Genomic DNA, 16,359 nt, shown 5'->3' with positions numbered 1-16,359 from the left:
GACAGGGGTGAGAGAGAAGACAAATCGGAGAGAGTGTTTTTTTTTTAACCTAAAAATGGTTTGGCTCGAATAAAATGAAAACCCGAGCGGCTGTAAAATTTATACAGCCTTACACCTTTGGGTGCGACTTAGTCGCACCCAATGACCTGTGTCAGTGGTTTCGGGTGCGACAAAGTCGCACCCATTGCCATTTTCTAAAAAATGGGGGAAGTTTTGGCCGCCGAAAATTTTAGATCATTTAGGTGCGACTTAGTCGCACCTATCACTTTAGATAAAGTATTGGGTGCGACTAAGTCGCACCCAATAGTGGTACCACACTTTTGGGTGCGACTAGTCGCACCCAACGTCAAAAAATTTCGCGAAAATTTCCCAGTGCTTAATTGATTTTTGGGTCCGACTATTCGCACCTGAAAGTCTTATTGGTGCGACTTTTAGGTGCGAATAGTCGCACCCAAAAGTCATCCGCACCGGAAAACTGTTTTTGTAGTAGTGAAAGGCGAGATCGGCCCAAGACAATAGCAAGGAATACTACATCAAAGATCGAATCCTAACTCGAACCGAGCCCATAAATGCTCCTAGACGGTCCCGCCAGTTAATCCAAATGGGTGGTCTCCTAAGAAACGGTCAAATCGCCTAAAGATGAGGATATATGCGAGATTGAAGGATCGAAGACCGGCTCTGCACGTACACTTGTATCGATCTGAAGAGGCAGGAGAATCAGCGAGCTAGCTATAAAAGCTCGTTCCATCTTCATTTGAAGTGGACTGAATATTTTTTCGAAAGATTGCCATATAATTTATGAGTTTATTATTTCATTTCCTGCTCATTCTCGTTCGAATTTTCTATTATTGTAAGTTACATCCAATAATCAATAAAATGAATTTCCTTTCGCTCTATCTATATTTTTACTCATAATACCTATTAATCTCTTTCGGATTTCGGTTCAATCTTCATAATCGGATTCTAAGACCCTCAACTTATATAAATAAATATACGAGATAATTCGAAACAATCTAGTATAGATTGTTGGGACGAGAAATCGGCTCAACAATATCTGGAACCCCCTTTTGTGGACACAAGAAAAGGTCCCCACACATCAGAATGCACAAGATCAAATGGAGCCAGAGATGATGAAATACTGTTTTGAAAAGGTAAAGCGGAAAATTTTGCAAGTTTACAACCACTACAATCAGAAAGATCATGAGAGTTCAAATTACCCAAAACTCTAGTAGATACTAAAAACTTTAAACGAGACGCGAAAACATGACCTAAACGAGAATGCCATAAATAAAAATCAGAAGACGAATGACTCAACCGAAAAGAAGATAAATCCACGGTAGAGGCAGCAACATCCGATACTTTGAGTTCGTCCAAGACATAGAGTCTCCCCTGCCTACGGCCTGTCCCAATCACCTTCTGAGAACGCGGATCCTGAACAAGACAAGAGGAAGAAGAAAAAAAAAAAAGCCAGATTCACACAATTGACTAACAGATACAAGATTTATTGCAAGATTAGGAATATAGTAGACATCATGAAGAGAGACAATAGACGTGACAACAAAACCAACACCTTCCAATGGCATAGGAGTACCATCGGGGGTCATGATAGACAAACTCAAATGTGGAGACAATGAAACAAAAGACGACAAATGGGGAGACATATGGTGTGAGGCATCCGAATCTAGAATCCATAGGGAGGGTATAATACCTGAGGCAGACGATGGTGACAAACCTTTAGAAGATGAGGCAGACATGGCATGAGGCTGCGAGGCAATGAACTGCTGAAACTGCTCTATCATAGACTGGTCCAAGGGTGGGGCAGCAACCGCACTAGTGAACAGAGGAGGGCGTGGTGTCCATGGAGCTTGAGGACGATGGTGGTGTTGTGGTGGTTGTTGTTGTTGTTGCTGCTGTGGTGGTCGTTGTTGCGGCTGCTGCTGCGGTTTTCCTCTGCTCAACAATAATGGACATTGAGCCTTCCAATGACCCTTCTTCTTACAAATAGCACACTCATCTTGGGAGACCTGCACACCCGACTTGCTCATGTGGCCACCAGATGATCTTTGCGGGACAACAAACGCAGAAGGTGGAGTGGGTGACGGAGGCTCCTTATCGATCTTAGAGTTGAGTCGAATCTCTTCGGCCAGCAACTCATTCACTACAGAGTCAACAGATGAAAGGGGACTGCGATGAAGAATCGCCCCACGCAATCCCTCAAAGTCATCACGGAGGGCCATCAGAAACTAAACCAATCGTTGCTCCTCCCGCCTGGCGATGTAAGGTGCGAACACCCGCAAAGCAGATGACTCAGTCAGTGCCAACTGATCCCACAACGAGGACATGGAAGAATAGAATTCCTGTACGCTCATCTGATTCTGTCGCAGCGCCCAGATATCACTCTCCAACTGGTACTGCTTCGCAAAATTGGACTGGGTATATATTCTCTCCTGATGATCCCAAACCTCTTTCGCAGTCTTATACTTAGCCAACAGAGCGCCGATAGAGTGGGTAACCGAATTGTTGATGCAGGTAATTATCTTCGCGTTCTCGGTCTCCCAAACATCAACCAGATTCGCATAGTTCGTTGCCTTCTCATCGATAGGCTTGACTCGGACACCTGTAACATAGCCCCACATAGATTTCCCACGCAAAAATTGTCTCATAACGTAGCTCCAATACGAATAATTTGTACCATCCAATTGAACACCGATCGACTGGAGAGAATCATCTCTACGACCTGCCATCTCGAAAAACGAAAACAGACCCAACCCCCCGAATATCCAAACAACCGTAATTCCTAATCCCAGCACAACCAAAATCAAGGTCACTCAAGGATACGGCTCTGATACCATGATAATTTAGAGATGGTGAAGTATTGCATATAAACAAGTGAATGAATAATACAATAGTCTGGTAGGACTTATATAGCCATACAACCAAAAAACCCTAAATACAAAGATTACTAAAATACCCTTACACAATAATAATAACAAATAATTGGCTACGTAGCCATCTTAAACACGAGCAATTTGGTTTTAGTCAACATTTCGTTAATTTCCCGTAAATAGCCATCTTGCTTATGTGGCATCTTATTAATTGAATTAGTTTTACACATTTGCCCTTATTTATTACGCCTACTAATTGAATTAGGCAGTTTTTTTTTTAATTTTGAATCTAACCGATTTGGAAATATTGTTAACGTGTATTTGGAAATTTTCAGCGTTGAGTTTAGCTAATTAGTTTCTATTTTCGTGGCAATTCATTATGGATAAAATCTGTTAATATATTCTTCATTTATTGATATTATTTGTTTTCATAATTTTAGAACGTCCAAATATTTTCAGATTTTTTTTTAAGTTTATTTACACGAATATACTGTAAATCATCTTTGTATTTACAATGCATTACGATGAAACAATTAGTATTAACTGTAAATCAACGTCGTATTTATAATACTAGATAAGAATTCACCAGAATCAAAATCTCAGTAAATTCACAATCACTGAAACAAATCTCATACACTCAAAACCACCAGCAATTCTGATGAAAAAGAAGAAGAAGAAGAAGAAAAATGAAGGATCATCATAATACAAGAAATCATGTCTTCCTTCCACCAATCCAATCCGATAGGCACAACCCGTTTTCCGTCACCATCGACGAGCGTCAACCGATGTTGTAGAGGGTGGACGAGTGTCGGAGCCGATGTTGCAGAGGGTGGAGCTTCGGCCGATGTTGCAGAGCGTTGATTTTGTTTTTATCGGTTGTGTAGAGATAAAGAGAGAGTATAGATATCTGCATTAATGAAGTTTTAAATGCTCCCTCAATTTGTGCGAGTAGTTATGGCCGAATATTTTGTTTTCTATTTGAATTAATGGGCTGAAAATAATGAGCGAAAATTTGGATAGAGTTATTTGAGGTCATTCACGTCTTTTAACATGCTGTAAATAGATAACTGTGGCTATTTACAGGAAGTTAACAGAAAGTTGGCTAAAACTAAAACCCTTATAACACTGTGGTTATATACCTATATAACCCTAATAATAATAATACTAATACGCTAATAATGGATACATTTAAAAAAAATTCCTATATTTTCAATAAAAAATACAATTTTAAAAATATGGTACTAAATTGTGTTAAACAGAGATCCCAATTCCGTCTCATTTCCCGGATGGTTCTGGAACAAAAGTCGTAGTACACATTTCATAATACGATTTTTTTTCATTTCCGTTATGGTACAAATAATACGGGAAATGGAATCTCGCGGCATCTCATATGGCCAACTTTAATTGAGCCCTTCATTCTCCATTGCAGCCTCATAATAACCACTACTTTGGCACCCACTTTTGCATCCATTTTTGTGATGTGATGCTCCCTTTTGACGTGTTTCGGTGTCCCATTCGACTCCTATTTTGGCGTATACCTGACAAGTGAGTTTTATACACATTATTTATGTACTTTCAAACTTGAATCGCATTAATTTCTCGAGTATTTTCTTTAATTTTTCAAGAGTTTTAGTAAGCTACAATGTTGGAGCTTAAATCACCAATTTTGGGACGTTTCGGAGCTATAGAACAAGTTAGAGCGAAACAAGTAAAGTGGCATAATTTTCTTCCTGCTTTCAGATTTTGAATGAAAGAATTTGAACGCTTTCACTACAATAGCAAATAGAATGTTGTTACGTTGTTTTATTGGCTTTATTTTTTAGTGCAAGTGGTATGGAAAGATGTCGAGAGTTATGTTTCCACTTCTGGATTGACATCTTTCCTCGTGTGTGCAGACATTATTTCAGGCAAGTTTCCAGTTTCGACAGATTGCTTCGCTGGTGACTTATTGCTGAGTTATTGCCTTGCTGCTGTCTTCATTACAAGATATCTGCCTCGCTGGAGCCTTCATTGCAAGATTTCCTCCGCTGCTATCTTCATTGCCGAATATTCACTTTGATGGAGTCTTTACTTTGTGATATTCGCTTGAGGCCGGGTAAGGAAACCCGAGATATCTTCCAGGATTGTCCAACTGCTATAAAAGCCATGCGCTCTCCCTTAGCAGCCTTGACACTTTTGATCAAACACTCAGAGCTCTTAGACGTGCAAGACCGGCGGACTGGGAGGCTGTGTGTTTTGGTTTTAAGTGGTGTATTCTCTCAAACACTATTCCACAGATTGAGTGTATGTGAGAGTTGGGTTCTTGTGCTTTTCGTGATTGAAGGTTCACGTACAACTGAAGACTGAAGGTCATCCGAGCCAGGAGGTTGCTCGAAGAGTGGAATTGAGACGGAGCTCAAATTCAGGGGGAGTCCCTGTCTAGGTGATCACTGGTAGTAATAGTCTCTTGGTTTGATTGATTTGTTGATTGTAATCAGATATAACCTTGTGTGTACTATTGACTACAAGATAGTGAAAATCCTTTCCACTGGCAGCGTGCCCCCAGATGTAGGTGTGATTCACCGAACTGGGTAACCATATCCTGTGTACTTTATTTTCTGCACTTTTTGTTGTTTATCCATATATGTGTTCAAGCAAGTTGTCGGACACATTGTCAACACATTGTGTGCGACATCTTGCCATTGCAACTAATCAGAATTTCAATTGGTATCAGAGCAGGCACCTTGATCTCTTAGGTGGTTTCCTGTATTTTCTTTCTGATTGCCTATTATGGATAGTTCCCGAGAAGGAGGTTCTGTCAATCGTCCTCCAGTACTCGACGGAACCAACTATGGATATTGGAAGGCACGCATGACCGCCTTTTTGAAGTCCCTGGATAGTCGAACATGGAAAGCTGTGATACATGGGTGGGAAGCTCCTGTGACTACTGATGACAAAGGAGCCCGTACTGGAACAAAGCCGGAAAAAGACTGGACCCCCACTGAGGATGAGGCGGCCCTTGGTAACTCCCGTGCTCTCAATGCTATATTTAATGGTGTTGATAAAGATGTTTTCAGGTTGATAAATACTTGCACTACTGCCAAAGAGGCCTGGGAAATCCTTGCTGTTGCCTATGAGGGAACTACAAAGGTCCGGGAACAAAAACTTCAGTACCTCACCACCAATTTTGAAGCCCTCACGATGCTAGAGGACGAAACTGTCGCTGAGTTCAACGTTCGCATTCGTGATCTCGCCAATGAATCATATTCTCTCGGAAAACCTATGACCGATGAAGATCTTGTTCGAAAAACCCTGAGAGCTTTGAGCTCTAGGTTCAAGATGAAAATCACGGCCATTGAGGAAGTTCATGACCTAAAGACGTTGAAATTCGACGAGCTAATGGGATCTCTCATGACATTTGAGCTCTCTCTTCCTAAGGTGGAAAAGAAACAAAGAGGGATGGCCCTCAAAAGTTCTGTTCATGAACCAAGGGATCAGGTATATTCAGACTCTGACAATGACATTGATGATACTATTGCTATGCTTGCAAAAAACTATGGCAGGGTCATGAAAAGACTCAACCAGATGAATGGGAAAAATGTCTCACAAGATGTCAAGGACAATTTCCAACAACGTTTCCAGAAAAATACTTATCCTCATAGGAATAGTAAAAGTGGTGAACGATCTGGGAAAGGCAAATGCATTCAGTGCCACGAGTGTGAAGGTTTTGGACATATTCAGAAGGAGTGTCCCAACTTCCTCAAGAAACAGAAAAAGGGATACAACGCTACTCTTTCGGATGAAGAAGATGAAGAGAGCGACTCAGATCAGATAAGTAATTTTGTAGCCTTTACTGCTTCTGTCCATACTCATGAGTCTACTAATGAATTTGGTGAATGCTCTCAGAAATATGTTCTTGATGATGAACTATCTGACGATGCTATGAATGAAGCCTACAATACCCTTCATACCAAATGGGTTGAGGAATCCCAGATTCTAGACAAACAGAGTGCTCTCATCCTTACCCTGACTGAAGATAAGGCAAGGCTTCTGGAGACTATTGTGGATCTGAAGAAGGATGTCAGTCGTCTGAATGGCGAACTCGAGCACATGACTAAAACTGTTAGAATGCTGAATTCTGGAACTGTCAGTCTTGACAAAATCCTCACCATCGGCAAACCCGCGAAGAACATGAAGGGACTTGGATATACCCATGGAGCTTCATCATCCCAGACTACATTCGTTCCTCAAAAGCAGACTAGTCAGATGTCGCGAAACTTGCCTCAACCATCTGGTAACAACAAATCTCATGACATTTCTCGATATCATCAATTTGGACCAAACAGGTCTCCTGTCAACAGACCTCGTTGGGTATGCCATTATTGTGGAAGAAAGGGACATATCCGTCCTTTATGCTATCGTTTGTATGAGAGGAATTTCCGTCAGCACAGGTCCATCCACAGAAATGTCTCTTCTCATCAACAACCTGCTACTCGGTTGGAATGGAGAGTGAAAAATGCCTCTTATCGTGCCAATATTGCCTACACCTCTCTGAGTGCTTCCACCGGGAATGACTGGTACTTCGACAGTGGCTGCTCTCGCCACATGACTGGGGATCACACCTTCCTGACCAACGTAAAACCTTACTCCAACTGCCATGTTACCTTTGGAGATGGAGTCAAAGCCAAAATTGTGGGTAAATGTCAATTAAACTATCCTGGTATGTCTTGTTTGACTGAGGCTTTGTTGGTAGAAGGACTTACTGCTAATCTTATTAGTATTAGTCAACTTTGTGATCTGAATTTGCATGTCAACTTTACTCGTGATAAGTGTGTGGTGATTAATGAAGACCAGGATGAACTTATGCGAGGAAACAGATCTCGTGACAACTGCTATATGTGGTCCCCCGTACCAACCAGCAATTGTCTCTTGACCAAAGTTGACGAAACCAAGCTGTGGCATCAAAAGCTTGGTCATCTAAATCTCAGAAGTATGCAGAAAATTGTCTCTGAGAATGCTATCATCGGTGTCCCAAACCTGAAGATTGTCGAAGGAAAAATTTGTGGTGAGTGCCAGATTGGGAAACAGGTCAAGAAGTCCCACAAGATGGTGCAACATCTTACCACATCTCGAGTTCTGGAACTTCTCCACATGGATCTGATGGGACCGATGCAGGTCGAGAGCCTTGGAGGGAAGAGATATGTGTTCGTCTGTGTGGATGACTTCTCCAGGTACACTTGGGTTGATTTTATTCGTGAGAAATCTGACACTTTTGCTGTTTTTGAAGCTCTATGTAAGAAGGTTCAGAGAGAAAAAGGAGAGAGCATAGGCAAAGTGATCAGAATCCGGAGTGATCATGGGAGAGAATTTGATAACATAAGCTTTGCTAAGTTTTGTACTGAAGAAGGGATAGCACATGAGTTCTCTGCTCCTATCACACCTCAACAAAATGGAATTGTTGAAAGGAAAAATCGAACCCTTCAGGAGATGGCTAGAGTAATGATGTTGGCCAAGAATATTCCACCACATTTCTGGGCTGAAGCTCTTAATACTGCCTGCCATATTCACAATAGAGTTACTATTTGTCCAAGTACTTCCAGCACTCATTATGAAATATGGAGGGGGAGAAAGCCAAATGTGAAATACTTCCATGTCTTTGGTTCGGTGTGTTATATTCTTGCTGACAGGGATCCACGGCGTAAATTTGACCCGAAAAGTGATGAAGGTATATTTCTTGGATACTCTAGAAATAGTCGTGCATACCGTGTTTTTAACAAACGCACTAAGACTATAATGGAATCGATAAATGTGGTGATAAATGATGATGATCATGATGTTACTAACAGTCCTAATGATGAGGACGAAGTTTTTCCTAGTAACCCAGATGTCAGGACAGATGCTGATAACCCTTTGGACGACATCTCCACTGGAAATCCAAATGTCAGGACTGATGCTGATGACAAAGTTAGCGACATTGTTCCAGATGAAGGATCCCCTCCTGAGACTGAACAGAGAATCCCTTCTCGAAGAATTCAGAAAAATCATCCTGCTCATGAGGTAATTGGCGAAATCAGTGAAGGAATAAAGACTCGTCCAAAACCTCCTGTTAACTACCGGGAAATGATTGGTAATCTCTGCTTTGTCTCTAAGATTGAACCAAAAAATGTTAATGAGGCTATTGATGATGAATACTGGGTTAATGCTATGCAAGAAGAACTGGTTCAGTTTGAAAGAAACGAAGTCTGGGAGCTGGTCCCTAAGCCTGACAATGTAAATGTCATTGGGACTAAGTGGATTTTTAAGAATAAATCTGATGAACATGGTAATATAACTCGGAACAAAGCTAGACTTGTGGCGCATGGCTATTCACAGGTGGAAGGCGTAGATTTTGATGAAACCTTTGCCCCTGTTGCAAGACTTGAAGCTATCAGACTTTTGCTTGGCATTTCGTGTCACCTGCAATTCAAGCTCTATTAGATGGATGTTAAGAGTGCTTTCCTCAATGGGTACCTGAATGAGGAAGTTTATGTAGCTCAACCAAAAGGGTTTACAGATCCCAGCTCTCCACAACATGTCTACAAACTCAGAAAAGCTCTCTATGGCCTTAAGCAGGCTCCTCGTGCGTGGTATGAAAGACTGACCCAATTTCTTGTGCAGAATGGGTATACCCGAGGTGGCGTTGACAAGACCTTGTTCGTGAAAAAGGAGAATGACAATCTCATGATAGCTCAGATTTATGTTGACGACATCGTCTTCGGAGGAATGTCAAACAAGATGGTGGCTCCTTTTGTTCGACAAATGCAATCAGAGTTTGAGATGAGTATGGTCGGCGAGTTAAACTATTTTCTGGGCTTTCAGATCAAACAAATGAGTGATGGTATCTTCATTTCCCAAAGTAAGTATGCCAAAAACTTGGTGAAGAAGTTTGGCCTGGAGAAATCCTCCCACAAGCGGACCCCTGCCGCTACTCACATCAAACTCACTAAGGATGAGCATGGAGAATCTGTTGATCAAAGCCTCTACAGGAGTATTATTGGCAGTCTTCTTTATCTCACTGCCAGCCGACCAGACATAGCCTACTCAGTAGGTGTATGTGCGCGCTATCAAGCCAATCCCAAAGCTAGCCATCTGGCTCAAGCTAAGCGAATCATAAGGTACATCTCAGGAACTGCTGATTTTGGTTTACTGTATACCTATGATACTTCTTCTACGCTTGTGGGATACTGTGATGCTGACTGGGCAGGTAGCACGGTTGATAGAAAGAGTACTTCTGGTGGATGTTTCTATCTTGGAAACAATCTCATCTCCTGGTTCAGCAAGAAGCAAAATTGTGTTTCCTTGTCCACAGCTGAGGCTGAATACATCGCTGCTGGGAGTAGTTGCACTCAGCTCCTCTGGATGAAGCAGATGCTAGCTGAGTATGATGTTGGACAAGATGTCATGACATTATTCTGCGACAACATTAGCGCCATCAACATCTCAAAGAATCCTGTTCAACACAGTAAGACCAAACATATTGAGATTAGACATCATTTTATTCGAGATCTTGTGGAAGAAAAGAAGATCAAACTCGAATACATTCACACCGAGAAACAGCTTGCAGACATTTTCACCAAGGCTTTGGATGCTAACCGATTTGAAAATCTCAGATCTTCTCTTGGGTTATGTGTTATTGATCAATAGCAATTACTGTTTATCGAAGGATTTTTTGGTCTTAACTTTTGCGCTAATCCTTCGCTGACTCTTGTTCGTGTCACTCTTGTGTTCTTTCTCTCATGGGCCCATGTATCTGATTGGCCCATTCGACTGGTTTGCCGGGCTAAAATGCCAATTGTTGTCTATCTGGGCCTAAGAACGATCAAGGCCCACTTGAAGTCGCGACGTCGTTTTTCTCCTTGCCATGATCTCGCTCATGCAGACGGTTACTCTCCCAAGAAAGAAATGGAAGTTATTTCCTGTTTGAATTTCGAAATTTCCTATTCTTCTTCGGCGCTCTTAAGATTTGTTTCCCGAATTTGCTTTCTTACCCATTTTGACAGTTATCTTTGTGGCAGCTTCCCTAAAATCTTATTCAAAATGGTTGGGACAAGAAGTGGGATCAGTACTACCACTTCTTCAGAGAAAGCCACGATGAAGAAGAAACATGTCGCCACAAAGAAACCTGGGGCTGAGAGTAACATGCATGGTGTCCGGGTTCGAGGTCTGAAACCCAGCATACGCGCCGATGGTCAGGCCGGAGGTGCGAACGCTGGGTCATCGGTTCCTCCTAAGAACCCATCTCTCTCTGCCGCCAGAAGCGCTATTCTGAAGAAAGCTGCTCTTTCCATCGCCGATATCACATGAGAAGCAAGCTCCAGCAGTTCCTCCTCTAAAAAGGGACAAAACGAAGCTGATCGCGAAGAAGAAGTAAGGTCTGGAGAGTCCCCTATCGAGAGCCCCCATAAGATTGTTCGAGGTAACCCTAAAGCTCCTAATATCCCTGATGGTAGTTCTAGGGATAAGAATTCGCGTCCTGATGTTCATGAACCTTCACCTGAGGATGTCATTGGAGGGATGATAGGCCTCAATAAAGATGTCACGAAAGATGTGCCCACATCTTCCCTGGGGCTAAAGAGGAAGGGAGACCAGGTTCAGGAGGCTGCAGAGGACATTCTCGCTTCTCTGAAGAAGAAGACTCAGAGAGATGAGGATGTGTGCTTGGCCACTCTTCTGTCTGAGAAGAGGAAGAAGAAGAAGTCTCCAGAAGAAAGCTCTTCGGCTGTCCCCATCCCGGCTCAGAAAAAGAAAAAGAAAAAGATGGGCATGATCAAGAAACGGGTGAAGAAGACGGCTCAGACTCCCCTGTCTCCCGTCGTTGAGGATCAGGTGATTGAAGAAGAAGAAGACTCTGTTATCCCTGTTGGATTGGGAAACAAGAGATCTGTAGGAGGCCAAAAGCTGCCAAAGAATATCCCTGCTGCTCCCATGGATAATGTCTCCTTCCACAGAGAAGACGGTGTTCTCAAGTGGAGATATGTCTATCATCGCGCCATTTTTCCTGAAAAGGAATTGTCCTCTGAGGCGCTGAAAATTGATGCCATTATGGAGCTTCTTCACGACGCCGAGATGCTGAGGACTGTCACTGGCATTGGTGTTTTCTATCCGGCGCTGGTTAAAGAGTTCATTGTTAATCTCTCTTCTTCCTTTGATTCCCCAGAAGACCCAGAGTTCAGGAAGGTCTTTGTCAGAGGTCACTGTTTTGAAGTCTCTCCTGATGTGATCAACAATTTTTTGGGCCGTGGGAAGATCATCACAGCTGATCGAGTTCCTTCTCTAGACGTCATCGTGCAAGAAATTACTGGTGATGAGACCAAGGTCTGGCCCTCAAAGGGAACTTTGCCCTCTGCCGAGCTCACTGTCAAGTACTCTGTCCTATATCGCATTGGCATCGCCAACTGGGCTCCCTCCTCTCATGGGTCCAGCATCACTGCAGATCTCGCTCGGCTCATATTTCAGATAGGTACTCGCTCCTCTTTCGACTTTGGTGATTTTGTCTTTGATCACTTGGCAAAACATGCCAAGTCTTTTGCAGTAAAGCTTCCCATCGGTTTTCCCTCTCTTATCACTGGGATTCTGCTTGATCAAAACAAGAACATCTTGAGGAGTTCTGATGTGGTGGGTAAGCGTCCTGGTGCCATTTCCTTCAGTCCCAAATTATTTGAAGGGAAACATGTTCAGGATCTTGTCAGACCTTCTGGCAAGACATCTGACGCACCTGTGAACAAACTTCACTTGAGTTCCATGTCTGAAGATGTTCAGAGAAACGTGGTAAAGGAACTCCTTGAAGAGGTTGAGATTCTGAAAAAGACCATCGAGACTCTCTCTTCCAGTAAAGTCAAGTGTGAAGCTCTTCTCAAAGACCTTACTACCCCGAGCGTTGCCACCTCTTCTCAGCCAAGTCCAGCCGCTGGGTCTCATGTCTCTGAAGCCATTGAAGACTCTGTTTCTGAAGATGATGTGTATGTCTCTGAGAATGATCAGGATACTGTTGGTTGATTCGTTTCTGGTCTGTAATATTCTCTTTTCTAGACATCTTTTGCTACTTTTCCTTTGTGCTTCAGACTGATATGTTTCGTTTTGGATGCTTTGTAAGACAGCTTTATCGTACTTTTTTCTGTTGAATGATATGCTGTTTTTCCCTAGTTCTCATTCCCTTTTCAGGCTGTTGTTCCTCCCTCTGTGTTGGTCGTTCCTTGCCTTTGGTATCTTTTTGAGGCAATCAGGGGGAGAGGCGTCATGAGGTCATTTATTTGACTCTCTTTCTGGTTATGACGCTTGTATGAGAACTGGTCCTGGATGTGCTTGCCTAAAAAATAGCCAAAGGGGGAGATTGTTGTTACGTTGTTTTATTGGCTTTATTTTTTAGTGCAAGTGGTATGGAAAGATGTCGAGAGTTATGTTTCCACTTCTGGATTGACATCTTTCCTCGTGTGTGCAGACAGTATTTCAGGCAAGTTTCCAGTTTCGACAGATTGCTTCGCTGGTGACTTATTGCTGAGTTATTGCCTTGCTGCTGTCTTCATTACAAGATATCTGCCTCGCTGGAGCCTTCATTGCAAGATTTCCTCCGCTGCTATCTTCATTGCTCGAATATTCACTTTGATGGAGTCTTTACTTTGTGATATTCGCTTGAGGCCGGGTAAGGAAACCCGAGATATCTTCCAGGATTGTCCAACTGCTATAAAAGCCATGCGCTCTCCCTTAGCAGCCTTGACACTTTTGATCAAACACTCAGAGCTCTTAGACGTGCAAGACCGGCAGACTGGGAGGCTGTGTGTTTTGGTTTTAAGTGGTGTATTCTCTCAAACACTATTCCACAGATTGAGTGTATGTGAGAGTTGGGTTCTTGTGCTTTTCGTGATTGAAGGTTCACGTACAACTGAAGACTGAAGGTCATCCGAGCCAGGAGGTTGCTCGAAGAGTGGAATTGAGACGGAGCTCAAAGTCAGGGGGAGTCCCTGTCTAGGTGATCACTGGTAGTAATAGTCTCTAGGTTTTATTGATTTGTTGATTGTAATCAGATATAACCTTGTGTGTACTATTGACTACAAGATAGTGAAAATCCTTTCCACTGGCAGCGTGCCCCCAGATGTAGGTGTGATTCACCGAACTGGGTAACCATATCCTGTGTACTTTATTTTCTGCACTTTTTGTTGTTTATCCATATCTGTGTTCAAGCAAGTTGTCGGACACATTGTCAACACATTGTGTGCGACATCTTGCCATTGCAACTAATCAGAATTTCATAGAACATAAGCATTCCAAAAATTAGTTATTTGCAAGAAATCGAACATCAAGGTAGATTAGGAAGTCATGACTCATTCAATCAACATATGAATCTGAAATCACCATAATGTACAAACTTAGACTTTTATTTTCCACATCTTATCATCAGATTGGGTTTTATATTGGTTTTATATAGATTGAGTTTTAATTTCCACATCTTCATCCTCTTCATCCTTTTTCTTTTTCTCCTTATTGTCTCTATATTTTATTGCTTATGGCTTATTTATTTGTTTTGGTCGTTATGTCTTTGCATTTGCATTGTGAACTAAATTTTTACTGGGCCTAGTAACCAGAATTTATGTTAGTTTATCATTCCTTAATGATACTAGTCTTGTCTTGCTTTCTGTTATAGGACTTCTTGATTTTAACTAGGGAAAATATCAACAGTATACCTTGTGTTTAATCGAAATATACGAGTTTTACTTTAAGTTTCCAGAAATACCAGACATATTCCTTCAGTTTAATATAATTGACATATATCTCCCTTACAAATATGTTATATTACAAATATCACCCTTTTTGTTTATTTTTTACAAAAAAAAAAAAAAATTGAACTCCCCAAAATATCCTTAATGAAATAACTTTTTATTTTCTATTCTATGTACAAAAAAATTAAGTTAAAAAATTTCTTTATAAAAAGTTAAGGATTTTTTTTATAAAGAGCTTTTGATTTTTTAAATAAAATGGGAAATAAATATTTATTCTATTAAGGGTATTTTGGGGAGTTCAAATTATTTTTTTTGTACAAAATAAACGAAAATGGTGATATTTGTAATTTAACATCTTTTTAGGGGAGGTATATGTCATTTATATTAAACTAAATGGATATGTATGATATTTCTAGAAATTGAAGGGATAAATCTCGCATTTCGATTAAACACGAGAGATACTCTTGATATTTTCTCTTTCAATTATTCCAAGCCTCCCTCCCTCTACTAGTCCCTATTTTGAGGAACCATATTATTTACTCCAGTATATTTAAAAGAGAAACTACCTCAAGTACTATCATTTCATAACATTTTTCTCATTTCCCACCAAAACCATAATTTGGACAAATATACTAGTTGGTCAAGTGTGTAAATACTCTTTTGCCCTCTCTTTATTTTTTTTCTCTCTCTTTTCCCATCTCTCTTTGTCTTCTTCACGTACTTTTAAAAAAACCAACCCAAAATCATCATCTTCTTCTTTTTCTGCCCAAATCCATCGCCTCCGGTCCTTCTCCGTCCCCTCGAATTCGCGGTGGCCGAGGTACAAGGCTTCTTGGTGAAGCTTCCCGATTCTCGATTGGATCCTCTCGTTCATGAAATCGATTCTGGTCACAAAGATAAAGGGCGATCTCGAAGATGAGAAGAATGAGATAGAGCCAGAGGAAGAGCTTCAGGAAGGATCAAAAGTGTAGAAAATTATATTCGTGTATTATTAGTTAGATTAATTAGCGGTTTATTTACTAAATATTAGATAAGCATTAGCGATTAGTTATTTCCTATTTTATAGGCTAAAGTATTTCTTAAGTTGTTATTTTATCTCACTATAAATGTAGATGTCGTACGGCTTGATATGAAATACGAAAAGTATTTTCTCCAAACTTACATGGTATCAGAGCTATAGGTTTCATCATCACGATGGAAAACAATAGCCCTAAAGCTTCCCAGTCACAAAATGTCTCTTTTCCTACTACACAAACTAGCCATATAGTAAACCAACAATCTTCTGTTCATTCGTCTATGCTCATCTATGGCCATAGATTGAATGAAAAGAATTATTTAGAGTGGTCTCAATCTGTCAAGCTAGCAGTCGATGGAAGGGGAAAGCTGGGATATGTAACCGGAGAAATCAAAGAAAAACAAAGCAGCGAAGATGGCTACAGTACCTGGAGGTCAGAAAATTCTTTGGTGACAGCCTGGCTCCTCAGTTCAATGGATGCATCAATCGCCAAGCCCCACATGTTCATGAAGACATCAAAGGAGGTGTGGGATTCCATCAGAGAAACATACTCAGATCTTGAGAATTCTTCTCAGATCTTTGAGTTGAAGACGATGCTGTGGCAATCAAAACAAGGAAATAGAGATGTCACGACTCATTACAATGAGATGATGTCTCTATGGCAGGAACTTGACCGGTGTCATGACGACAAATGGGAAAGCGCAAAGGACCTGGCCAGGCACAAGAA

The 16,359-nt window shown here is 41.3% G+C and overlaps 2 protein-coding genes across 2 annotated transcripts; both read right to left on the bottom strand.

Moving 5' to 3' along the window:
* Nucleotides 1-1,393: 1,393 nt before the first annotated feature.
* On the bottom strand, nucleotides 1,394-2,744 carry LOC149379396 (uncharacterized). Its single transcript, XM_089604353.1, has 2 exons — nucleotides 1,709-2,744; nucleotides 1,394-1,431 (listed from the first exon to the last, which is right to left on the bottom strand). The coding sequence occupies exons 1-2, from the start codon at nucleotides 2,235-2,237 to the stop codon at nucleotides 1,394-1,396; spliced, it is 567 nt and encodes a 188-aa protein (XP_089460479.1). The 5' UTR covers nucleotides 2,238-2,744.
* LOC149379395 (uncharacterized) lies at nucleotides 2,244-2,744 on the bottom strand. The gene has a single exon (XM_089604003.1). It carries the CDS (start codon nucleotides 2,742-2,744, stop codon nucleotides 2,244-2,246), a length of 501 nt encoding a protein of 166 aa, XP_089460129.1.
* Nucleotides 2,745-16,359: the final 13,615 nt, after the last annotated feature.

This window comes from Urtica dioica, chromosome 12, assembly GCF_054948205.1.
Source record: "Urtica dioica subsp. dioica isolate 48M chromosome 12, U.dioica_male_clone48M_v1_H2, whole genome shotgun sequence".
Taxonomy (NCBI): domain Eukaryota; kingdom Viridiplantae; phylum Streptophyta; class Magnoliopsida; order Rosales; family Urticaceae; genus Urtica; species Urtica dioica.
Note: the sequence above shows the minus strand (reverse complement) of the source record. Positions and strands in the feature narration are given on the sequence as shown.